Consider the following 26,760-nt stretch of genomic DNA (forward strand, 5'->3'; position numbering starts at 1 on the left):
ACACGTGAAGGCCACATGCAAATTTGCCAACAACCTTTTTTCTACCACCGGGATGAGATGAGTATACCAGCGCCTGGTGACTGGATTGACAGATATGAAAATTAGATTGAGTAACAATGAGTCCTCCAGGGCGGGGGGGGGGGTTAATCTGCGGTGATTCAAATAAGTAGTTTGATTGTGGATATCATACACCAGAGGAGAGGAGCAGTCATGGTTTGCTACCCAGACGTGTCTGTGGAGCCTCTGTCTGCACCCAGGGCTCCACCCACTGAGGAACCAGGATCTTTTATGAGAAAGCCAAAGCTATAGATTCACAGTAAGGGGGTTTGGGGGGGGGGGGGGGGTACAGTCCTCTTGAAGCTGTTAAAACAATCAATCCAGAGGTGCTGAGGAACAAACCAAAGAAAGTGGTTTTCTCTGGTTCTCAGAGGGATTTGGTTCAACAAAATAAAGAGAACTGTGAGGCCGACATATACAATTCTGAGCTAAGTCATAATTTAATCTGAAATCCGCCAAGGTAAACCCAGATCTATCTTCACCAGAGCGGTGCCCTGTGTTGACATTATCAGTGAACAGCTTGCTGACATGATAACACGGGGAGCTTATGAATATATTTGTATTTATTAGGGGGGATATTCATATTAAAACCATCGTGCTGCTGGTGCAGCTACAGGCTAGACATTGATAACTGTTTGTGTGTTGAAATGATAAAACCCATCACTGTGCTTGTGTGTTGTATTTGGACGCATGCTCCAGGTAGACACTGACCTGTGACATCACAGTATATGGTCTGCTGGTAGAGCTTGGACTCCTCGGGCTTGAAGACGATGTTGAACTGTGCAGTGACGTTGGGCCATATTTCACCTTCCTGAGCCACGTGAAGGTGAAAGGAAACAATGGTTATTTTACTGAAAGGATATAAAAACCTGATTCAACTGCAAATAATCTCAGAGTAGGAAACAATGTGGAAGTTGATGCTTAAGTCGGTCGGAACTCTACCAACTGCAACTAACACCTATATCTGTGTTTGTGTGTTTGTGTGCGGATGTGTGTGTGTGTGTGTGTGTGTGTGTGTGTGTGTGTGTATGTGTTTGTGTGCGGATGTGTGTGTGTGTGTGTGTGTGTGTGTGTGTGTGTGTGTGTGTGTGTGTGTTTGTGTGTTTGTGTGTGTGTGTGTGTGTGTGTGTTTGTGTGTTTGTGTGTGCGTGTGCGGATGTGTGTGTGTGTGTGTGTGTTTGTGTGTGTGTGTGTGTGTGTGTGTGTGTGTGTGTGTGTGTGTGTGTGTGTGTGTGCGTGCGTGCGTTTGTGTGCGGATGTGTGTGTGTGTGTGTGTGTGTGTGCATAGTACGTGTTTCCATTTTCTCTCAAATGCCCTCTTGAAGTTTGTTTTGTGACCGGCCTGCAGACTGTTTACTCCCCCCCCCTTTACTGTCCTGAGAGGGCAGGAGAATGAAATGTTTTCCTTTCCCTCCGTCCAGGGAACCCGGCTGAGCTGAGCTGAGGAGACACTGGCAGGAAAGGGAGGGGGCAGTGTCAGAACAGGTCAGACTACCTGAAGGTCCCTGGGTAGGAACTGGGGGGGGGCTGGTCTTTGACCCTCCTGTCACTGAGGAGTCCGACTGAATTGAAATACTGACGACAGTGACGTGTCCTTACTGTTTGTGGCAGATCTAACTCTAATCTTCTCATCGTTTTAGGGGAATCCACAATTTCACAGATTCTCAGAGACCATTTCCTTATTTGCAGGCAGCAAGAGAGAGAGGATATCGAGAGACAGGAAGAGCAGTCACATGATCACCCACCACTGGATCACGTTGATGCAGCTCTGTGAGAGGGCGACGAGGTGGTCCTTTGAATCCTGGCTCCTACATTCCTGCACAGCTCTGGCCAGCAGGGGGTGGATCGCCATAGGGTCAGACTCACACCGACGAATCAAGCCTCCCTCCTCCTTTCTGCAGGAGCACTGAGCTACTCCCTGGAGAGTGTGTGTGTGAAAGACAAAGCAAAGAGAGACACAAGAAAGGGTCAGAGAGAAAATGAGGCAGGTAAAGAACAAAGGTTGCCGACAGAAAAGGAAGTGATGGACACCTGAGCTATTTCTGGCTACACATGCTCTGGTACAAAGGAGAAACAGCTCTGCAGGTGATTCTACTTTCTACATGAATGCAGAGGAGACGGAGGTGTGGCTTACACTGATCAAACTTGGAAATGAAATCCATTCAAAAGTGTTGGGTATTCACTAGAGTTAATGACTTTAGCATGTGCTTAAATACAATGACAGGCTGATATATATGATGCTTATCTTCGTGACTCTCAGACATTCCCAGAGAATCCTCCAGATCTTTATTCAAGGAGGTCTGTCCCTCTTTGGAAAGACCTTTTACCTAGGGAATGACCTCTGACCAGAAAAGGGACGGTCCTTGACCAATGCATTTTCATCTTCATGTGCAAAACAACTCCTTATTTAGGCTGAAGACCCTGTTGTGTGATGTCATGTTATCTCTAGGTTTGGGGTCCCACCTCCCACCTATAAAACATCTTGCCCTGCAGGGGCAAGACAGACTTCACCATTTGGCTGTGTGATTCTCCAAGTTCCGGAGCTTGTCTTCACCTGTCCTGCGGTTGTGTAATAAACATCATTATACTTGTAAGTACTGGGTCCGCGGTCCTTTCCTTCATCATCAACTTCTACAACCACATCAACCTCTCGGCTGACCAGAATACACTTCAAAAAGCACACCTCAGTACTGGCTGTGTCCCGTTACCTCAATAAGCACAGGTCCTGCTCTTCCAGGCTGGGCCACACTGACCAGCAGTAGTGAATGGGGATGTCACTGGTGTTGGTGAGAGACACGTTGTTCACGTTGGCCATGGAGATGTAAGTGTTGGTCAACACGATAGAGTCCGGGTTCAGATTCAAGTTCATCTCCTCACAAGCTCCGTACAGGCTGATGCACACGTCCTCACCTGAGAAGAAGAAACACGTCAAACCACAGAGAATACAGACGGATTATACAATTGATTTGAAGCTATCATTTTATTCTCTAGTCTGTTTAATCTTATGAAGATTTTAGTGACATTTGATTTTTACACTCAATCAAGTCCATTACCAGGTGAGGAAAACTACAAAAGATTGTAAAAACGAGATCTCTGAAGAAACAAACCATGTTCACACAGCCTGATCGTTCACTGGGGCGTTCAAGAGCACAACTGATCATTGGAATAAACAATTTTCATCTTAAGGTCGAAACTTGTAAGCTGATTAAAGTGATGCCACACACTAACGAATGAATTATCATCTGTGAAAATGTTGCAAAAACATAAATAAGTCTCAGTTTAAGAAGAATGTCACCGGTCTTCTTAAAAATGTCTTCATTTAGTCCCACGACACATTACCAGAGGGACTGCTAGTTTATTCTTTGGCTTGTTTACGAAGAAAACTAATGGAATGGAGTTCATGACCTGCGGTTGCGTGGAGGGTCAGTTACTCACTAATGCACACAAACAGGTTTAAACTGGGAAAAACAAAATCCAAACCACTGAGGAGCACCTGCAGTCTCAGGCCTGATGCGAGCAGTGAATAGAGCAGACAGCCACAGTGGAGGATAAGGACACAACGCAAGGGTGAATGCTTTGAATCATAATGTAGCAGATTTAAGGTAAATAGGATTTCCCAGCACAACACATTACAAAATATGGATCTCTGGAGTAAGGTCTGGAAACCAAAAGCCGCCAGAGAAAAAGTCCTTAATGGTTGGTGAGACATCTAATGAGTCTCTGTGGTAGTGGCACCGGGCCACCATCACAGTGTGCACACTTCCAACAGAGGGAGAAAGAGCAACAATAACAAGCAACAAAAATAAGATGCAAAACTAAGTTTTGTATAAAGCCACCAAGAACAAGGTTGTATGTAAATTCATTGAGTGTTTGTTTACATTCAAATCAGGACTGGGGATTAAGCACCTGGAAAAAAAAAACTCTCCATTTCCTGAGATTATTTATATTTGTATACCTGCCGAGGTTTCTCTTTTCAAATCAGTCGGTCCAGCCTCAGCCACACAGGGAGCCCACTGGGGTACAATACCAGGGAAGGTCTGAAATCTGAAAACTTGTGTCTGAGCTCCACAGGGTTCTCTGTCACCCTGTTTTTGTCATTCATAATTAATTTGTCTTGTCCATTTTAAAAACACAGATACCTTGGTCAATAAAAATACTACAAATAAAAACAGGGATCAAAGTGACGTGGAGGATTTTGTCATCTGAAAGCAGTTCTGGCTTTTTCTCATTTTCTGTGCGATTGTTGTGCTTTTCAACGTTTGTCTTTAGCCAAATCCACCGTGGAGAGATGTCATTGATCACTTCTTACTTACACCTTTATTCTCACATGTCCTCACTTGGATCTGAACACAATGAGCACCCGACTCACTGGGACTGAGAGACGACTGCTCTGAAAAGCAGATTCAACTCAGGGAAAACATGCTGGAGGCTTAATGGTGGCTCTGCAGGTCGGGGAGTGAAATCCTGCTCTTTGCCAAGTAACAGAAACTGGAATCAGGTTTGAGAGAGAACAAATAATTACTGTGGACTGAAATGACACTAGTGTGTTTTCCACTGATGTAAAAACTAAGAGTGATGAAATAAACAAGGACACAGTGCAAAGTGGCTAAAATAAAAAACCACACCCATACAATCAGATGTACTGCTGCAGGTCAGCAGGTCCAGGCCTGCGTCTGCAGGATTAAACATGGAAACAAGGAATCTCTTAAAAGCTCTTTAACAGCTACTGGTGAAGTTGCTTGGATTCATTAGCTGTTTACAAGCTAAAAGTTGGTGTTTTACAGACACACTGAATGTTATGTAAATGTTAGCAATATATAAATAATAAAATAATCATGCATTATTTGACTATAGTTAAAGATTTACAATTTAAAACACAGGTTTTTGGTTTTATATTATTTGCGATTTACAAATATCCAATATGGAGACTTGCTTTTTGTCCCCATAAGGAAGTCAGGTCCCCATAATAGTACTCTGTTAACAGATTTGGTTCCCCACAACATAAGTAAAACACACACACACACACACACACACACACACACACACACACACACACATACATACAAACACACACACACATGGAGTGCAGCCAAATAACTCCACTTTATGTATCTTACTCAACATGCAGAGATGATAATGACAAAAACACTACACAAGACAAAATACAACCCAGACAAACCAGTCCTTGTGTCCTATGGACCATGTTTGTGTCAGGACATTAACCGGTTTGTTAGAGTAAAACCTGACTGACTGACTCCAAACTGTAGAGCTGCACAAACACAACAACGAACAAGTTGAGACACCTATCAAATCAATTCAGCTCCATTTCCATCTTCAACATCAGTTTATTTAAAGTGCACATCTGAGAGTCTTTTAACATCAGACAGACGAGACTGAAAACCCACGAGCACGCCGGCACAACCCCAAAGACACAGGTCGGAATATCAATACAACAATAGGATAAGCAATTATGTAAATTATGAACGTATTTAAAGTAGAATCACTTCACTGACAACCCGCTCAGTGAAATTAGGACGGGTCATGGCAAAGGGAAATAAGAAGGTTTCAACCCCGGACTTGAATCTCAATAGAGCCAACTTCCTGCATTTGCATAGCGTAGAGCCAAGAGAAAGGAAGCTCAGTAAGCAGAGGCTCTACCTTCTAAAGACTTTAATAAATCTGTGATGTGTTAAGACACCAGACTCAAGAGAATGTACAGTAAAGGCTGAAATTAATTAAATCGAGTAATAACACTGGAACATGTAAAGCCCTGTAAGTCAGAGGCAGGTATTTGAAATCAAGCCTGAGTCTGCGTAGATTTTTATATACAGTCTATGGTCATGGAAGGCAAAAGTAAAGATGTACAAAAAACATGGACAAAAATGTTAGTGTGTGAATTAGATAAAATGGGGGGTGTATTATCCATATTAAAGAGATGAACGTGTGTAGTTTTGTGACAGACTTGATATTTGGCTCATACTTAAAATGGTGTCTAGGATTATTCTTGACTGTATGCCTCAGATATTTGTGTTACATATTAATCCATCAGGAATTTGTGTTTGCATGTATATGACTGGTCGATGCAGTGTTTTTTTTGTAAATTATTTGTTAATGTTGTGTTGTTTTGAAGATCTAAAATGTAGAAGTACTGATGATCATCGCAGCAGAGATTGAACATGACTAATACGCAAAAGTTCCTTTAAAGTTTAAATACAAGTTTAAATGAAATTGACTTTAGCTAATCATTAAGTATTTACTAACCACCTGGAGCCGTGTGATATTTATTTGTTTTCTTCATTACTTAATGAGGAGAGTTCAGCCCAGATTCTCATTTCAGTTTTCACTTTGTTTCAAGTGATCAGAAACAATTTGTAGGGCACGAAACTTTACCGTGACAAATGTAGCCTGGTAAAATCTAAACACTCACTTTGCTTGCCCTCCAGTAAAAACACATAAGAATTAGAGCTCATGTTAGCTTCCAACAGGCCAATTATCACTGAGATTTCCATCATGTACCAAGAGGCAAGGAGAGGAGGAAACTAAACGCATGGGGAAGTTCCACAGGAGAGCCAGTCCTTTGCTTTCACTCTGTGGGAAAGAGAAACCACGGGGCCGTGAGATCTCCAGGAGAATGAAAGAAGAGAGAAGGAGAGAGAAAGGAGAACGTAGCAGACAGAGGATGAGTGAAAGAAGGAAATGAGGGAGAGCAAAAAAGACGGATTGGGTAATACAGAAAGAAAAGCAATTATCTCGCAGGTTCTGAGAGCGATGACAGCAGTTGACAGGCAGGGAGAGCTGCGGCTTATTGCCCAGCTTTCATCCTGGCGGTCCACCAACCCGTCTTCCCCCTGCTCGCTTCCTCTTCCCATTATTTCTCTATCGCACAAGGAGAACTTTGCCACCCCTCCAGATACCTGTGATTACAGCACAAACAAAGGCTTTGCTGTGTGTGTGTGTGGACAAACATGGTTGTTCTTACATTGGAGAATGTGGTTTGTTTATGAGCCACTCGCTGTGTGTGTGTGTGTGTGTGTGTGTGTGTGTGTGTGTGTGTGTGTGTGTGTGTGTGTGTGTGTGTGTGTGTGTGTGTGTGTGTGTGTGTGTGTGTGTGTGTGTGTGTGTGTGTGTGTGTGTGTGCTGCTTTCTGTAAAAGGCTGCTGTGCTGAAGTCCCCTCGGTGCGACAGCCCTGTCAAAGCAGATGCCTCAGCACTTCCTAAGAGCTGCCCGTCTTTTCATTTAAATCAGCGGAGTGAGAGAGGGGAAGGGTGGTGGTGGTGGGGGGGGGGGGTGTGGGGGTGCTACTGGAGCAGCACCGTCTTCACTCACTTTTAAGACTGATCAAGGATTGTCTAACACGCCAATGAAAGAAAGCTGGTGAGCTGAGCAGCCTCTATATGGAAAGTTCCCGTGGCGTTTAACTGACACGGGAAAATAAAGATGTCGTGTGTACGTGTGTTAGAAGTACCTTGTACTGCACATGCAAATTGACACAACACACGTGTTCACACACACAAGCTGTGTCGGCTCACGCTGAGGTGGAGCCTCGACAGAGAAACGCCTTCTGCACCAGGCTGACCTGACACATACATAAGAGAGAGAGAGGGAGCCAGGGAAAGGTGCTAAATTAAAAATGAAAGCCTCTTGAGGGGCTGTAAGTGGTGTTCTGGACTCGGGCTCACCCTCCCCTTATAAAACCTTAATGCTGCAGCTGATCTGCTGATTTACGTAGCAACGCCGCACCTCCGCTCCTTTAAGGTCACACACGCAGGCAAAAAACAAAAGCACCGGAGAGCTACAGTAAGTTTCATCCCCAAAACAATCCACATTAAAGAGCTTCACATGAATCTTTCATCGCGTCTCTCTCTGCTCTGGGGAACGGCATCACAATAATAAAAAGATAAACTCAAATGGATAAATAAGAAGTCAGGACAGTTCAGCTTTCATCCACTATTATCATAGACTGGCGGATTTTGCACAAGGTGACTTTGTCGTGGTGGAATTTAAGGACTAATGATAACTGATAACAGATTTAAAAAACTGTGGTATCAGCACGATGTTGAGTTTTTCTCTCTCACACACACACACACACACATGGTGAAAAGGGAGCTGGTGCACTGTGATCAACCCAGGAGATGCACAGCTAACAAGTCTTTTTCTCCTCTGCGTCATATACAGCTGTTTTACTGTATTCGTTAAACATCTGGGGGGTTTTCCAGATCTTTAAGGCAGCTGTACATCTGAAATTTTCATAAGAGGAGACTTTGATGTGGGCAGCTTGGATCAGGAGTAATGCTGATCTGATTCTGACTGAAGCATCTCTTTACTCTATAAACCAAGCCACTGCTGTTTGCTGTTGCTATTTCCAGCTGGCAGGGTTGAGCTGCAAGAACATATGAAATGAGAAATGTCTTCGTTCCCTTTCATAACAGCGTACGGTATAGAACTGGGTTGAGTTGCTGTAAGCTGGTGTTCTGATGCATTGAAACACCTTCAAATTAAATGTTTTCAACCCATACAGAGAATTAAAAAACATTATTTTACCATGTTATTCCCTACGTGTGTGTAAGGGTGCAAGCTTTTAGTCAAAGCCCCAGTTTGTGCAGTTTTTGCTGAACAGGATAAAAAGCCACGCACTGATGTTTTCAAGCAACTTTCTCCTTTTACCTCTAATTGATCCCAGTGTGTGTGTTCAGGGAAAGTCAAAAGCTTTGCCTTCTTGCCTTTGATGTTAAGGAGTCTGGCTAATTGTGAAGGCAACCGAGGCTACGACTGACCACCGGGTGCAAACTTTCAGCTTCTAAAATACTTTTTTTTCAATCTTATTTGTTGAAATCCTCCTCACGTCTCATTATCCATCAATAAATAAAGTTTTCTGAATTTCTTTCTAAAAAGCCAGATTCTGTGACCCTTGCAGGACTGTGATAAACACAACTAATTATTTCATTCTGTCTGAATTCATTGGCGTACCTGTCACTAACCAACCTGCCTGCACACACACACCCTGCCGTGCTCTCAGCGTGGTTGGCAGCAGGCTTCACAGCCCGAGGAGACGTAAACCACTGAAGCAGAGCTGATACTCAGAAGTAAGCAAGCGGGTCAGTGCGTGTACATATGTGGAACGTTCTGCCGGCTCTTGCTAGCTTTTCAAATAAATAAAATATTCATATTCACATTAAGCCTGATGAAAGAGATTAAGAAATCTGTAAAAGGTTCATATTGATCGATCTTATATCCCAATAACTACAGAAAACTCACAATGGTGTACAAGCACTGGTAATCATGTGTTTTTCTGTACTTTTTGAGTAGCAGCGAGGCAATAAGAGATGGTGTATCTTTGTTGATGCATGGGGGATGGGGAGAGGAGGGGAGGGGAGGGGAGGAGAGGAGAGGAGAGGAGGGTAGAGGAGGGTAGAGGAGAGCTAACAGGCCCTTAGAGAAAGCTGAACTGAGCTATAGATACTACACAACCAAGTCATCATGGGCTCAATCCCCACCACACTCACAGCCCTGCTCCCTGAGGACGTTACAGATTCTCCTTTCATTACCATTACTTATTTCACCTTTGACTTCAGGTTCACGTCCAAACACACACACACACACAAGCCCCTAAGTGGCCTGTTAGTATCCCCTCATCTACTAAAGGTCAAAGGTTATTCCTGATCAACACAGTCTGTAGTTAAGCCTGCACATACACACAGGAAATTAGATTTAAATTAGGCAGCAAAGAAGAAGACAATTAGAGAGGAGACAATGAGAAGTTAATTGGATCAGCTCAGGAAATCTAGCTGTGCCGGGCTGCTACAGATATAAAGCTATGTGGATAGGAAACATTAAAAAGTCCAAATATGCACCAAAGAATGTGTGTTTGTGTCTGTGTGTGTGTTTGTGTGTGTGTGTGTGTGTGTGTGTGTGTGTGTATGTGTGTGTGTATGTGTGTGTGCACGTCCCTTATCTCATTATGGTTTTTACCTCAGTGATAACTACAAACACATTCATACTTTTAGTTCCACACTATTCAGCACTGATGATTATGCAGATTAAACTAAAAGCTTCGATCGAATCTCTGCTTCCATCCAGGTGTGTGTGTGTGTGTGTGTGTGTGTGTGTGTGCGTGTGAGTATATATCAAGTGTCCAGCAGGGGTGGAGCTTGACCGATAGCTTGAGGATGCCACACGCCCACCTACAAGTTTCCATAGTAACATGTTTACTGACATTATAATATATGTATGTGTGTTATAAAGGATAAAGTAAGGTTAGACGATGGAATAATGAGAATTTGATGAACTCAAATTAAATCTGTTTCTGTGATGGTGTTTCACAAAAAGAGTAAGACTGAAAAATCTAAAAACTCACCACATCCCATCTATCGAGGAGGTCGGAGTATTCTAACATTTAATGTTTTTGGCTTCGAGGAAAGAATAACACAGCGGAGGAGAAACGCACTGTGACAAGGTCATTTGTAAAATAAAATATGCATAGGCTGATACGTCAGATATGAATATTTGACTACTTTAAAATGTTTTACTCCTACTCTAGGAAATCAAGAAATGATGTCATCGTACAGTCGACAGAGGCTGTAGCTGCTTTTTAAGTTATTTGTGGGAGAGTGTTTTTAGTTTTGTTTGTTTTCAGACACCTGGACATTCTCTCACCAGTGTCGTAGTGCAGGCCCAGGTCCTCGCTGTGGTCTCCTGTGGTCATTGGGTGGAAATTCACCGTCACCTGCATGCTCTCGCCTGTATCAAGAGTCCCAGAGGAGGGCGTCACAGAGAAAGGCCTGGAGGAAAATACAATGGTTTCACAGGGGGGAATGAAAACAGGCTCAGTGTTTTATATATTAAATATTCAGTTAATTATTATATATACAGAAGTACAATGTACAACAAAAAAAAGAAACCAAAATGTTCAATAAACATTTGACTCATAATCAGTAGTAGTAGTAGTAGAAGTATTACTTTAAATGTTACTTAAATATTGACCTGATTCAGATTGCAGTTACAGTTATAACTTTCTTGAGGGTTAGCTAATAACGGCTTTATAGATTTAAACTGATGGTAAAAATACAAATCACTCATACACATCAGACATAAAGTGGGTGTGTTTAGACTCTAACCTTTGTGTGCGCAGCGTGAACTTAGCAATGCGGTTTCCTATGTTGCGGATTAGCTGAGTCCTCTCTGTGGAGGCTTTCACGGGACAGAGCGGTAGATAGAGCTCATCTCGGAAGTCGAGGATGGCCCGGGGCCCGATGGCGCGGACCGGCACCTCAAACCGCTCCCTCTCCGTCACGAAAACCAGCTTGTGGTCGTAGTCCTGAACGGAAAAACATGTCAAACAGTGAACATACAGAGCAAACCTTTATCCCCTTATTGCCTGAATTAATTTCCAAATATATAAAATAAATATTATTTGTGTTTTTGGCTGTCATACACATGCTTAATTAAGTGGAGATTGTTAATTTCAATATAGCATATACAATAGATATAAAATTTAAGTATGAGGCAAATTAGCGACATTAGGCATAATGGGGCATAACCGTAATTTAACACATTTTCCGGGCTCTGGTATGTAGATTATTATATTGATGCTGCTTTTGCTTGAAATTGAGTAACAACATATGTTTCTGTACAATCATTTCTGTTCCATCATCACAGTATTTCAAATACAGCTTAATACTTCAAAATAACTTTGCTGCAAAGTACCAAGGGGCTAGTATGTATTTTCCACTCTGACCACTAGATGGCGGCAGAGTACTTCCAATACCTTCATGGTATGTGTAGTATTTGAACCATCAGGCATTAGTGGGATAAAAAGACCGGAATGGGGTTTGAGGCGAATTCGAGACATTTGTCTACAAGGGGTTATTTGATGTACTTTCTCTTAATTCAACATGGCTGCATACCACTTAGCAAAGCAGCCACAAACCTGTTGTTATGCTCTACTGCTATGCTAACACACTGACAGGTCCCTGAATCACAGCATCGTGTGTTGACCACGATCTAACAGCCATGACACACATAAGTGATTATGTTACCATTTAACATTAGCTACATTTCCCGTTGACCTTTGCTTCTCAGTTTTCACCTTCACCCAAAGTATCAGGACAAGAGACGACAAAAGGATGTGCTGGTGTAACTGGATGCCTGACCCTTGACCTTTGCTGTTAAAAGAGATTTGTGCTTGAAACATCAATGCAAGATAATTGCATCCATTTAATTCATATCACATTCTTACCCACACCCTCTCCTCTGCTTCAGCGCAGGTCTGATTACAGCTTCATTTTCTCATCTGATCTAAATTCCATATCAACCTAAGTGCATGTTACATTGATACTTTATTGTGCTCCCCCTGTCCTGCTGTGTTTGATAACTCTGTAAAGCAGTCAGCCCCCCCTCTCTGCTGTACCTTGTTCTCTTGCGGGGTGAAGCATACTGTGAAAGTCGTAGACATTCCGGGTGCAACCTTGCTACCTGAATCCTTTGAGGATTCCACATGGAAATACTCTGAGACCGGCAGCTCCAGCTTCACTTGTCGAGAAACCTTGAAAGAAAAATGACACACAAACTATAAAATTGCAAGCACCACACAGCATCAAATACAGACACACACACACACACACACAAGTGATGATTTATTCATCATTACTTGATTGTGTCTAGTTCATATTGCAGCGATAGATCTCCTCCAATCCCCCATAACTTTTTCTAATCATTCTTAAGTCTTTAAACACAACCCACACCCGATAACACACACAAAAACAGAAACACACAAACACATAAACCCCTTTTTTTTTCTGCTGCTAAAGTCAAAGCTGTTCAAAAAGTTTGACTGTTGGCTGTTGTTCCAATTCACATCCACTCTTGATTGCAGCCTCGGCTCTGCAGCCGTGGTGTTTGTGTGTATTTAATTCATCACAGACCTTGTCCATGTTGAAGAGGATCAGCGGCAGCTTGTGGGTCTGTGCAGGAGAGAAGTTCTGGAAGCACAGCTCGGATGGGCAGGGCTGGAAAAGTGCCTGGTCTATGTCCACCAAGGACAACTGACAACACACACACACACACACACACACACACGCTATAAATAATGCAGATTGAAATGTGGATTTCCTTAGAAATCTTTACTAAAATGTCAGAGTCACAGACAATTAAGGGACTCCAAATAGTTTTGGGGTTTAAGCCAAGAACACTTTGGATCCTTAAAATAACAAATGTTACACTGCCAACGGTGCGCCTGAACAAACCAGCCCCTGATCTGATGGGTGCGAGCGCACGAGCCAATAAACAACATATGTGCTGGACGGGAAAATAAAAAACTGCGTTAGTCTAAAACTCTGATTCCATTGACAAAGACTGATTGATATGTGGAAGGAAATATATGCCTTAAAGTTAACCTGAATTATTTTCTTCCATCTTCTAACATTGTCTACAATTTGCTTCTTGGATCCTACTGGTCATTGCTCCTTCTTACCTCCTACAGTGGAGGTCCATTACATTTGCATATTTAATAAGCATTGACAGAATGTGAACAGAGGGAGTTGCAAAATGTGTCCTAATTATGATGAAGGGGGTATTATTCATTTCATAGGCATTTTCCCAAACTTTTAATAGCATGTTCCCCCTGAGCCCTCCATTAAAATTCTGACTTAAAGGGTATAGAGAATCCAGTCACATTGGCTGCCCTCTGCCCATCAATTAGTGCTTGCTGACTAAGGGATGGGGGGGGGGGCAGCTTAGGTACAGTGTGAATGACCTTAGCAGACGGTACATGCTCTGTATGCAGAAGATTACTGACCATATTATGAGAAGTTTGAACATTTAGTCTTTTTCTGTTCACATCAACCCTTCCAAAAAGTCTCATTGAGTTATTTTTATTTAAATACACATATACATATATATATATATATATATATCTCAAGAGTATGTAGTTTTCTATACTTTATTATATAATGTCTGCAAGTCCTTTGTAGTGAGAGGACAGCTTGTCAAACCAAATGTGGGCATTGATTACTTCATTTGTTGAGACGCATATGTCGTAGAGGAGTCTCCAGGGTTTTATTATCATTAGGATGAAAGTCTGAAGCTGAAGCTTGTCTGTAGACAGCTATTGTAATGGCAACTGCATGTCTAGCTTTTATCCAACATGTTCATATAACAGCCTGTCTGACTGGTTTCATCTTCCCAGTTATCAGTTCCTACTGTATTCTTTCACTAGTCCCGACGTTAGCATGCAGTTACTTTGTGATTTGTCGTCCTGCTCATGTCGAGCAGCTCCACGATCCGGGGCGGGTGCATCTCCTTGGTGTTTGCCAGGCGCTCCTCTGTGGACTGTTGCATTTCCAGGATGTAAACAGATGGAGTCACCTGCAAACACACAGCAGCACATTTAATTAAGTTATCTTTATAATGCTATCTGGACCGATAGACTGTTTCCTGTCTCCTAAGCACCAGCAGTGAAGTACGAGACTCAGCATCAAACCAGACTTTCACCAATGAAAAGTGAAGGAAAGGAAAATGAACAGAAGCCATCAGCTATGACACAATTGCACAGACACCTGCATCACACCTGATTTCATGTCTCCAATGAATGTTACTGTAATATTCTCCCCCTCTGCAGCATGTTGTGTTAGTATCCTCTCCCCACAATTCTCTGGCACCTCTTTATCAGTGCACCAGAGGCAGAGAAACATCTGACTCCACTCAGTCTATTTCAAGGTCGGGTCAGAGACGGATTTTAGCTTAAAACATAAATCAATAATGTAGCAGAGGAGGTTATTGTATATGCAATATTCAATAGCTGCCAGTAAGGTGTGTATTCATAATACAATCTGTTCTATTATTCAGTTCACTAAAATAATTCTCTCTGAAAAGCAAGTTGTAAACTAGGGCTGCCTCAGGATTTGCGAACTAGGGACCTGATGTGGCCACAGCGGAGTTAAATTGTATTTTATTACTTTATTTTCTATATCTTTGCAGTGAATGAATTTCATCATTCAGTATTTCAGGTTTTCCCCAATTAACTTGTGTTGATCATCACAAAACCTTGTTTAAAATGTTCCTTTGTTACTTTTTGAATAAAAGTCATTTTACCCCCAAAATGGGTAAAAAATGACTCGTATTCATCTCCTGTTTTTTGCTTTAGGTAATTTATCATTTAATATTCGAAGAATTCATTAAATATCTGTTTTTTGATTAACACAAATCATTATTTAGCTTTTTTCTTTCTTACTTTATAAACAAACCTACATTTTGTATTTCTACATCACTTTTACACACATGGTTCAGAAATGGACTCAAACAGATTGTATTCGGTACAGATCGCCTGCCATTGATTTCACACAATCTGATGCATGTAAGTCAATCCATTACTAGTGACAAAGACAAATATGTACAATACTACTTAGCTGTTAGCTAGCTAGCTTCTCTTCTGGTTAGCTAGCTTCTCTTCTGGCTAGCTAACGATAGCTAGAATAACCAAATAAAACACGAAATATAATAGTATGTACTAAATAGACTGATAGATATGCATTCGAGAATATGCTTTTGATTTTCTTTCTCCCGAGTGTTGGCTGGTCACAGTCATTTCAGACTTACGGCTGACATGGTGATAAAGATGATGGAAAGGAACAGGATGAGGAAAATGAGAAGGCAATTCTTCTTATTCTGAGTCTGAACTCTGATGCTGAGGACCTAGACTAACTTTGTTCTACTCGATCAAGCTGAAGTTGTGGGTATCCTGGAATGCAGCTCTCATAAGAAGGCTCCTTTGACAACAGATAAGACCCATGTTCTCTTTCATCACAGGTTCCTTTGATAGCATAGAAGATACAATCAAAGGAACTTTTTTCTTCTGAGCAATCTGGGGCCGGATTGGACAATGTGTAGTGAAGTTAATTTTGACATATAATGGAGCTGTTAAGGCCGGGTCTATGATCATAGGTGAGTATTTTGTTGCTGATAGGAAAATGCACAGTGGAGTTATAATATATCCTTCTTTTTTGGTGAATCATCAAACTTTGACACTAGGCCACAGTCAGACCGAGTGACGTACACAAAAACTTTAAGTTACTTATTATCTCCATGGGGTTGAGATGAAATCCACAGAATTCAAAGTTAATTTCATGAGAGGAATTTAATCAAATACAACATGTATAAATAATAAAAAAATGGCCACCTAATTCAAAATGGCCAACTTCCAGTTTGGTCTAGAATAACGATCCAAGACAGTTTTTTGTTTGTTATGAAAAGACACATGGGCACAAAGCTGCTATTTAGGGAAACATGAATGTTTTTTGGGGAGCTGTCACACATATGTAGTTTGAGGGAGATTGAACGATGCACAATGAAGTTACAGCATTTCCGTGTGTCATGGCGACTTTTTGAAAATCGCCACTAACTGACGAAAACTCAAGGTTTCCAAATTTCTACATCATCAATGTCTTGAGGCCCTTCTGACAAAGTACTTTATAAGTACTAATTAATTAATTTATACTAACTGTATTTACTTTGTTATATACAGACATAAATATAAACATTTGGTTTTGTCATAGGCTGATTTGAGCCCTGAGGAAACTTTGGGCACTTGACTATATGCTTCTGCATCGTTGTGTCATTCTTAACATAGGTCTTTGCACAGTATTTGCAAATGTACACAGCCTTTCCTTCTACATTGGATGGGGTGAGAGGTCTCCACACATAAGATAGTGCAGGTGGCATTGTTCTGTAGAATAAGATGAGAAAAAAGTTTGTAAAAAAACGCTAATGCAATGCCAGAGATTTAAATAGTTAGCCAAACAATTGGAATAGTCTGTAAAAATATTTTACAGTTGATGTATAAATGAATGGAAATAGGCTAGATGAACAGATGAACAATCCTCAATCAGCATGCTAATAAATTTCCCCCAGTAATATCATGGAAACTTACCTGACTAGTCCTGCACTCTACAGCAGGCCTCAATAGCCCTGCTGTAGAGTGAAGGATGCTGGGAGTTATCTGTGCATGTGATGGAAGAATGCACAGTGGAGGGTTGAAACTCAGCGTGCAGCGTGTGCTGCATTCTTTAAAATAGAGTTTTGAATGATGTTTTTATTGGTCAGCGTTTAATTTGTGTATTTTTTTTTTTTTTTTTTAAATTCCCAAAATTCCCGAGCTAAACTTCCCATGGAAACTTTCCGCCCCTTTGCAACCCTAGTTGTCATACATGTCCAGTTTGGAATAGATTGAAGCAAAGTCAGGGGCTGCGTTCTAGGTGGCGCTGTTCAGCCAATCACAGCCTGTGCAGGCCTCTAATATAAAATGCAGGAGACACTGCAACAAAGCACTGCAGTCACATACTGAGTTTAAATCCCTATAACAATTCAAGGTCATTATTAGGACAATCTGCCATTTCAAGCAGCTTTAAAAAAAAATGTGACAGAGTCTAAAACATATATTCCCCGGAAATTGCCCCTTGGTTTCTAATTCTTGAGATAAGCCTGGTTTCAATATCTCATATATTTCTAGATATGTGTGTAATTACATGAGTTCACAGAGAACAGAGGGAAGAACGAGATGTTACTGTCCTCACCCTTCTTGACTTGTCCTCCGTCAGAATAAGTTTGTGGCTGTAAGGCAGAGACACTCTGCTCTTTGACAGCTTTGTCTGCATGGTCATCTGAATGGCTTCCATCTGGAGAGCAAATCATCTGCAAGAGGAGAGGAAAGAGGAGAGGAGAGGAGAGGAGAGGAGAGGAGAGGAGAGGAGAGGAGAGGAGAGGAGAGGAGAGGAGAGGGGAGGAGAGGAGAGGGGAGGAGAGGAGGGGAGGAGAGGAGAGGAGAGGAGAGGGGAGGAGAGGAAACGAGGAGATGAGAGGGGAGGAGGAGAGGATAGGAGAGGATAGGAGAGGAAACGAGGAAAGGAGAGGAGAGGAAACGCGGAGAGGAGATGAGAGGGGAGGAGGAGAGAGGAGAGGAGAGGAGGAGAACAGAGGAGAAAAGAAGAGAAGATGGGAAAAGATGTTTATCTAACAAACATGAACAGTTAACAGCCTCTTCACCAAATCCTCTCATCCTGACTTCAATCTGCGCACTTTCAGAACGACTCCTCATTGTGGTCTTTACCGTTACTTCGACCTGAAACCCTTTCCTCCTCCTCCTGTTTCCTGCTGACTCGCTGTGTGATTTAAGTTTCAACACGTTTCCTTCCGCCTGTGTGAGCTCGGCACTTCGTCTCCTAACGTCGGACACCACGTGTTAACTCGCTGAACCATTAGAAACAAAAGATCCCAGTCTTACCAGCAGTGGACAGGAGTTAAAACTTTCTCATTTCCAGCCACAGGCGCTCAGCTCCATTGCGTTGTGGTTTGTTGCTGTGGCAACGCACTCAACCCACCGCGCAGCAAGCTGTTCCCTGATTGGTCAAAACAGTGAAGGGCTGGTACCTGCAATTTTATACTATTTATTCGATAATTCAACATTTTATTCTTTTGTACAGTAGTATGATCGATGTGTGTGGCATATTTTATACACAGCTTTTACTTTTAGATTTATTGCATTTTATAGGAAAGATTGTTTAACATGTAATGTTTAACTCTGGTGCTGCTGTGTTGTTTTTAACTCCTTTGATTTATTTCATCTTACTTTTATTGCAACTGTATTTTATGTAGTGATTTCAAAGGGACAGATACAGTGTGTTTAGTTTAAAAAGGTGTACAGGTAATGATGTCTGATCTATTATTATTATTTTAATTATTGCGAACATTATTGTTGCTGTCATTGATACTAATCCTTAAGAAGTATAATAAACTTTAGATTTTATAAATTAAATGTGAATCTTCAAAAATTGAGGCAGAAATAAATGGACAAACCAGGTTTAAATAAACAATTACTAATAAATCATAAGAGAGAAAGTGAGTCGCACACATTCTAACGATCTGCTACTGAAACATCAACATGATCCACAGACACAGATTAAAAAATAATGTCTCTACTTGCTCACATTTCTAACAAGTCTCACATCGGGTCTCTCCCTCTGTGTGTGTGTGTGTGTGTGTGTGTGTGTGTGTGTGTGTGTGTGTGTGTCCAGCAGGGTGTGATTATAAGGTCATTAAAAGTGCAAGTGGGTCTACAGAACTGGATTTGAAAGCCCACTCAGCGTGAAAGCAGGGCAGGAATCTTGTATACCCGGTAATGTCTCATCTTATTGCAGTTTATCCTCTTGTTAGACTTTTAAGAGTCTGACATATTTTATAGACAAACGTAATGGTTAATCATTTTTTTCTATCTGTTTTCTAAAGCCTGTAATTGCAGCTTTCAATGGGCCCGTACTCGATTTTGGTTCTTTCTTTTCTCTTGTCACTTTCAATCTCTCCATCCAACCCATGTGTCAGCATTTTTAATTGTTGCACAGCCCAGAGAGAGAGAGAGAGAGAGAGAGAGAGAGAGAGAGAGAGAGAGAGAGAGAGAGAGAGAGAGAGAGAGAGAGAGAGAGAGAGAGCGGTGAACTAGTTGAACTAGTTGTTTAGCTTTAGGCATTATCTGTTTGCATTGATGTCTTTTGTATTGTGTGTATGTGACGTGTACAGTCATGTTGTCCTTTATTCTCCAATGTCGTGAGTGTGAGAGTTAATCTTTTCCTTCCTTCCTCTGTCTGTGTCTGTGTCTGTCTGTGTGTGTCTGTGTGTGTGTCCGTGCACGCCTCAGCGAACAGCTCATTCTGCTGGAAAACTGGATTAGTCTCCAGCAGAGGCCACGCCCCCTTCTGCCCGGTGCGCGCTGACGTCAGCGTGCAGCGTGACCTCGGCAGTCTCCATCCTCCGTCACCTTCGTGGCAGAAGATCCCGTCAAGCAGCGACACGAACCCGGGTCTGATCCACGCACCGTCCCGCTCATCGACCTGAAGCTATGGAGGCTCCGGCCATGGAAACCAGCAGGTGAGACCCGCAGCATCACACCAGACCAGAGAGGGAAACTGACACCGTGCATGTTGTTCTGTCTGAGGGGAGAAGACGCTTTATTATGAGGATTTATTCTAAGGATTACACCTCTCTGGCCTCATCAGGTGGGATTCGCAGTTCTTCGCAGTTCCCGCTCGTTGAATTCCTTCCTGTACAGATAATGTGAGTCAACAGGTCGTTCCTGTGTTTCTGCTTCGGCTTAGCAACAGCTAGTGTGTGTCTCTGGTTTGGTTTGTTGTGTTCCTCCGGGGACGTTCTGTCTTGTGTCCGCCGGACTGAGAGGCTCTGATCCGGGAGGAGGGAGGAGGGGAGGCCGGGCTCCTCCAGCCGGCCGCTGAATACTAAGTTCCGGTAGCACCTCGGACAGCTCCCCGGCCTCAAATAGCCGGAGGGGAGGGGGGGATGGGGGGATCACTTCCTGTTACATAACGTCGCAGGCTGCTGAGTGTGTGACCTGCATCAGTAATAGTCCTATTGTTAATGTGAGGGAAGAAGCAAAGAATTCAACATTCTTTATTGTGGCACAGAAATACAGCTTGAACACAAACGACAGAAGATGAGCACTGGCTTAAACATCAAAGTACATCAACAAGTTATTATTATATGACTGTAAGTTTGTCTGTTCTCTCTTTAACCTCAACCTGCCTGGGACTGCAGACTCTGGTACATGTATATCAACTATTGTGCGCATATGAATTAGTGTTAGTCGCGCATACATAAATAAAAAGTAAATTAAAGTAAAATAAGTGTTTATACATGTACATACTGTATGTTTGTGAGTCGTGAAGCGACAGGCGGCTCTTAAGGTGAACATAGTTGCAACAGGTCATAAATTGCATTGTCCTCTTGAGTGTGTGATGATAAATAGAGTTAAAAAATAACTCTTAACACCAAGATATGATAATTAGATACTCGTAACCAATCAGCTGCAGGGTGCTGCCATCTAGTTTTCTTATTTGAGTCAAGCTAGTGACATATTTCATTATGTAGGAATGTTTGTTTTGTAGGTTTTTACCTTCACACATTAGTTTATTTGTGCATAACTATAAAACTAAAATACCAATAACCCTGTTTGTAAAAAGAGAACAAGTATGAATATTCAGGAGGCAGATGATACAAAGAAGGTTTACACACACTTCACCTAAAGATATTTGCCTTTAACTGCTTGTTTGCCTCTCAAATATCCTATACTCTGAATAGTGTGTTCAAATGAACCAGTCGGGGTAGTTACACAACCGTCTAACTACTTTACCAACCACACACACGATGTTCTGAATATACTACACAAATGTAGGATTATACTGACTTGAATGTTGGGTTCCTTCCATGTCATTAACAGGTTATAATAACTTTTAAGCTTTTTATGATAAAATCTTTACTCAAAGTTACATTCACTCATTTTATTGCACATTCAGGTAACAACTAGAGCGGCAGAGCACAGTCTCCTTAACTTCAATCAAGCTGCACCGAGGTTCACAGATCCCGGAAGATTTCAGTTCACTTAATGTACCTCATGTATTCATTAAGAAAATTAATCCTCATCTGTCCACCTGATCCCAATCGGCACCAACATTTAATGGGTTCTTCCTCATCCAAGTGTAAAGTCTGAGCATGTGTGTGTGTGTGTGTGTGTGTGTGTGTTTGTGTGTAGCGCTGCCATGACCACCTGTAGTAATTCTTCAGGTTGAAGAACAATGTCTGCAACTGACAACCGCTGTCTGTACTGCAGAATGAAATGAGCTCCTCGGATTGGATAGAAAACAGAAATACGCCTCCTACTTATCATCTCTCTTGTTCCCTCCCGTCTGTTGGTCCGTTGCTTTGTATGGTTGTTGAAAACAAACTATATGATATATATTAGTGTGTAGAATTGATGCAGCTTGGTTGCTGTTGGGTCTTGGTGGAGGTGTACGCTTAACTGAGTGTCATTCTAGTTTGTGTTTGAGGAATCATTGTCATTCAGACAGTTTGTTGGCTTTTAATTTTTACACAATTAAAAGTTAATCATTTTGACTCCACCCGGTCCGAAGGTAAAAACATACAAAACAAACATTCCGACTGTAATGACATATTGACCTTGTATTTGATCTTTAGTTAAATAAGAAAACAAATGGAAACCCCCTCAACTGATCAATTATATTAGTAACTTATCATATCTTGTTTGGAGATGAACTCCATTAGTCATCAGGATATTCCAGTCAAACCAGTTAACCAACAGCAAAAACCAACTCACTTTTCCTGTTGGCAGAAGCTCAACTATTTCCCAGTTGTTAAAGCAACAGCTGACCCTGAATGTTCTCTGCCCGTCAATCTACTCTTCTTATTATTATCTGTTACATAATAATGTAAATCTTCTTTATATTGCTGTTGAAACGTTTGTTTTTCCTTTTTATAACTTGTACATACTTTATGTTTATATAAATTCAAAACAGTCCTCTGCTGATGAACCTGCATAAACACATATGTTATGGAGACCTTCTGTCACACACACTGGGTAAAGACAAAGATGTCATCAGCGATATAGTTAAATAGCATTTTGCTCTTTTTCCGTTTTAGTTATGAGGAGACAGCCGACTGGCTGAGGAACCACACAGATCAGCATCCGAAGGTGGCCATCATCTGTGGCTCCGGCCTCGGCGGCTTGGCTGACCTGCTGCAAAACAAGAAAGTCTTCAGCTATGAGGAAATCCCTCATTTCCCCACCAGCACCGGTTGGTTGTCTCTGTCCTTTGCATTTCATCAACCAGGGCAATGATCATTGTTTTGACACACTTTGCACCAGCTCATACTGTCGGTGTAATCTTGCAGTGCCAGGTCATGCCGGGAAGCTGGTGTTTGGGAGCCTGCAGGGCCGCGAGTGCGTCTGTATGCAGGGGCGCTTCCACTTCTACGAGGGCTACAACATCCAAACGGTGAGCTGCAGCATGTAAAGTATAAAGTGTTCGACGTCGCTGGGTACACCTCTGTGCTTTTAAACTGAAATGGTAAATGACTAAAACCTGTGTCGACCGTCAAAAGAGAAAACGGAATTTAGAGTCTCCCTTTAACCTAACACCAATCTGCAGGTGTTTGGATTGTGTGGAGATCCCAGAGAAAAGCTGCACAAACACAGGAAAAACATGCAAACTGATATAATTAAAACTAAACAAAGGTCAAGGAGACCATACAGTGCAGTTTACCTGTGATCACATCCACAGTCAGTATATTTGAATTTCTAGTCGATAATTGCAAGGATTAGGTTTGTGAAATAATCTTTGAAACATGCAGCTTTCTCAACTTTTGCCAGGAAAGTGTTGAGGATGTACCTGATCTGGAAACCAACTTGTGAGGTTTGTTAATCATCCACCTGAGCTGCAGAACATTTCCACAAGCTTTAATTTAGAAACAGAGGAGTAAATGTCTCTGGTTTGGTCCAAGGACTTTCTGTGGAAGGTGTCAATGACTGATCAGAAGGACGGAGCGTGAAGTCAACTTCAGAGATGACGCTGACTTTTGCTGATTAGCAACTGCCAAAAAACTAAACAGACAAAAGTACAAGACAAGTTGCTATTTTGATTTTGACATCATGGAGTTGGACAAGTTGAATTATTTCACATAATAAGTGAAATTCAGGGACGAAGTTAAGGAAACCGAAGGATGAATCTAACTGAGGATGAATCAGCAAGGTTTCCAAACCTTGCTGATGTGGCTGATATTGTATCCAGGATTAAGTGAAGTGCAGCTGGAAGTTTAAACTCTGACTTTGTCAATCACTTTGAGAAAAGTATTCACAGCGTCTGTGGGCGGAGGCCTTATCTTTAAACTGTGGAGGTGAACACAAACTCACTTGATTATTCTTGTCGCAGCAGGAGCCTCTTTGCGAGACTCAATTGATTTTGTGCCTCATTACTTTTAGGAACTTTCACTTCCAGACTGGCTGTAGATACAGTTTTGATAGATGCAACAAATTGTTGTTTAAATTCCACATTTTTCAAATCATTAGATACAACTTTTCAGAGTAAACTTCTTCAAGAGACATATTAATCCTCAGGTTTGTCATTTTATCACATCAAGTTTTATAAAATGTGTTTTTTTGACCGGAGCTTGACAGATCGTTGTGTGTTGCACAACTCTGGCTAACAATTTACAAGGTGTGTTGAATGATCATGTGACATTGAGGAAACCTCTCGGTGCGTCAGCCTGGCCGACGGCCTTTGGCCCATGGAGACACGGCCTCTTGGTTTAATCACCAGCTACGATGTGCCACCTCCACTTAAATCATCCATATAATTCCACTGGATCATAAAATACAGTTTTACACAAACAGTAATACAGAAGGACGGAAGCATTATGATACAGTTATGACTTTGGACACATGATATTTCCAATTTAAACATCAGCATAAACTAAGATGAACCCAAAGTGTCTTGACTCTGAAGTTGTGATAGACTTTTTCTTGTGTTAGGAAAACTAAACAAAATCAAACCCTGAACAGAGAAGTGACCAATAATGTTGGAGACAAATAAATGTAAGGAGTAAGACACATATTTTTACAGGTAAAGTGCAAAATGTGTGGTCATGCTTTTTTGCAAATGTTAGCAAGGTGTGAATCTGTGTTTATATTTTACATAAACAAAATAATGTATTTTTTGATTCCAGTTGTCTATATTTGGTTGTATTTATGTTTTCTTTTTATTCTTATGTTTAAGCTGTAAACTATCAAGAATCACTTACATTTGTTTGAAATCTTAGGAATCATTGACAAAATTGTTTTTAATACATATAATGTACATTAGAATTGTTTTATTGTCGTACATTGATATCAGCATCGGCTCCAAAATATCAATATCAATGGAACTCTTATTTAAATCAAACTATCCCATGTTAAAAAATGACGGCACTGACATTATCGAGAAATCTGGGTACTTGCAAACATTTCTGCTCCAACAAGCTAAAGACTTTTACACAAACGTGAAATAAGAAAAAAAATAGAAACACAACTGTTTCAGACGTGTAAAAACCTGTAGTCATCAAAATCCTGGAATTTACTGACATCACCGCACGCAGATGCTGTCGCCTTTTAAACTCCTGGTTTCTCCTGTGATACGTTTTATCAAGACGCTAAAAGAAGAACATTGTTCGTCTCTGCAGGTCGCGTTCCCAGTGCGAATCTTCCACCTGCTGGGTGTGGAAACCCTGATTGTGACCAATGCGTGCGGTGGACTCAACACCAGCTACAGTGTGGGAGACATCATGCTCATCAAGGATCACATCAACATGCCGGGCCTTGCAGGACAGAACCCGCTCGTTGGCTCCAACCATGAGAGGTGCAGCACAAACACACAAACACAGGAACATGAGAGTGAATGTTACACTTTCCTGTATCATATTCCTTTCTGTCTTGTGACTCCAGGTTTGGAGTTCGTTTCCCTTGCATGTCGGATGCATATGACCGAGACTTGATTGCTCTGGCCAAGCAAACCGCAGCGGAGCAGGGCTGCGACAGCTTCCTGCAGGAGGGAGTTTACTGCATGGTGGCTGGACCGTCATATGAGACCATTGCAGAGTGCAGAGCTCTGCGGATGATGGGGGCTGACACTGTGGGTGAGTACAGCTCCCTGCTGCTCACGCAGAGGGAAACTGATATGTTGTGGGAAAGCCTCTTAATGGTGCATCTGCAAAAGGAGACGAGCTGTGAAAACAAACATGAATATATTATTCAGATGAGAGCAGATAATGCATTCTGGGGGATTTGAGGATGTGTTTTTTATCTGCAGTATCGCCCTCTGAGATAGAAACTGCAAGTAGCCAAGCCACCATGACTCGACACGATGTGTATTAATCAATAGAGTTGCATGCTTTATGAACACAGAGGTGTAGTCTAAGGACATTCAGGCTCATCCTCGATAACCTGCAAATAGTTTTCAGAGGGTCCATTTGAAGGTGCAGTTTTAAGTCACGTTGAACAGGTGGCACCTTATGTGACACGACTAATGATGAGCTAAAGATAAGGAGAGTCACGTTAAATGGGTAAGAGAAAGTCTGAATACAAATATTTGTGTTACAGCTTACTGCCCATGATCCCAGTCTTATTCAGGTTCAGGCTGTTTACATGCAACTGAGAAACCATGAATAAAACTACATCACTTTTCTGTAGATCAAACAGACAGAACAAACCATGCAGAGACATGTGAAACGATGCAGCTTTCAGTCTCTCTCATGTTGTGGCTGTGGACGATGGAGAGAAATATATTTTTAAAGAATAATCATTATAATACGTCAAGTTTAATGTTTAATGGAAGTGTAATAATAATAAATCACAGTTTTTTAAAAGGGTTTTAATATTTATCTCTTCCCCTCCAGGTATGAGCACAGTCCCCGAGGTGGTGGTGGCTCGTCATTGCGGCATGCGTGTCCTGGGTCTGTCCCTCGTCACCAACATGACCGTGACGGACTATGACAGCCATGAGAAGGCAAACCACGAGGAGGTGCTGCAGACCACCCGGCATCGAGCCAAGGACCTGGAGAAGCTCGTCAGCAACCTCATCAACAAGATCTAGGACTGTTGGAACCCTTAACAAAAAGTGATTGGTGATAGGGGTGAATATAGCTTTGAATGTAAGATTTAAATGTGTGAAGATGGGGAGATGCACACGTTGGGATGAATAGGTTGTTATGTATCACGGGTTAATCCTGGGACTCAATGAGAGGTTAGTCGCGATGAAGCAGCCAGTTAGCCGCTGCTTTAAATGAAAAAAATAAAACGTAAGGATTGCTTTTATTTGTTTGGT

The 26,760-nt window shown here is 41.7% G+C and overlaps 2 protein-coding genes across 2 annotated transcripts in view; one reads left to right on the forward strand and one right to left on the reverse strand.

The window, feature by feature from the left end:
- hydin (HYDIN axonemal central pair apparatus protein) overlaps positions 1 to 17,724 on the reverse strand; it is a 64,552-nt gene extending 46,828 nt beyond the window's left edge. Inside the window, 10 exon segments of the mRNA XM_061076456.1 lie at positions 769 to 877; positions 1,811 to 1,971; positions 2,089 to 2,099; positions 2,766 to 2,967; positions 10,712 to 10,836; positions 11,173 to 11,372; positions 12,465 to 12,599; positions 12,979 to 13,098; positions 14,294 to 14,419; positions 17,623 to 17,724. Coding sequence (XP_060932439.1) covers positions 769 to 877; positions 1,811 to 1,971; positions 2,089 to 2,099; positions 2,766 to 2,967; positions 10,712 to 10,836; positions 11,173 to 11,372; positions 12,465 to 12,599; positions 12,979 to 13,098; positions 14,294 to 14,419; positions 17,623 to 17,724 — 1,291 coding nt within the window.
- Positions 17,725 to 19,937: 2,213 nt separating this feature from the next.
- On the forward strand, positions 19,938 to 26,529 carry pnp6 (purine nucleoside phosphorylase 6). The gene is made up of 6 exons (XM_061076457.1): positions 19,938 to 19,966; positions 22,547 to 22,701; positions 22,799 to 22,902; positions 25,121 to 25,296; positions 25,383 to 25,573; positions 26,333 to 26,529. The coding sequence occupies exons 1-6, from the start codon at positions 19,938 to 19,940 to the stop codon at positions 26,527 to 26,529; spliced, it is 852 nt and encodes a 283-aa protein (XP_060932440.1).
- The last annotated feature ends 231 nt before the right edge of the window (positions 26,530 to 26,760 follow it).

The sequence above is a fragment of the Limanda limanda genome, chromosome 8, assembly GCF_963576545.1.
Source record: "Limanda limanda chromosome 8, fLimLim1.1, whole genome shotgun sequence".
Lineage (NCBI taxonomy): Eukaryota > Metazoa > Chordata > Actinopteri > Pleuronectiformes > Pleuronectidae > Limanda > Limanda limanda.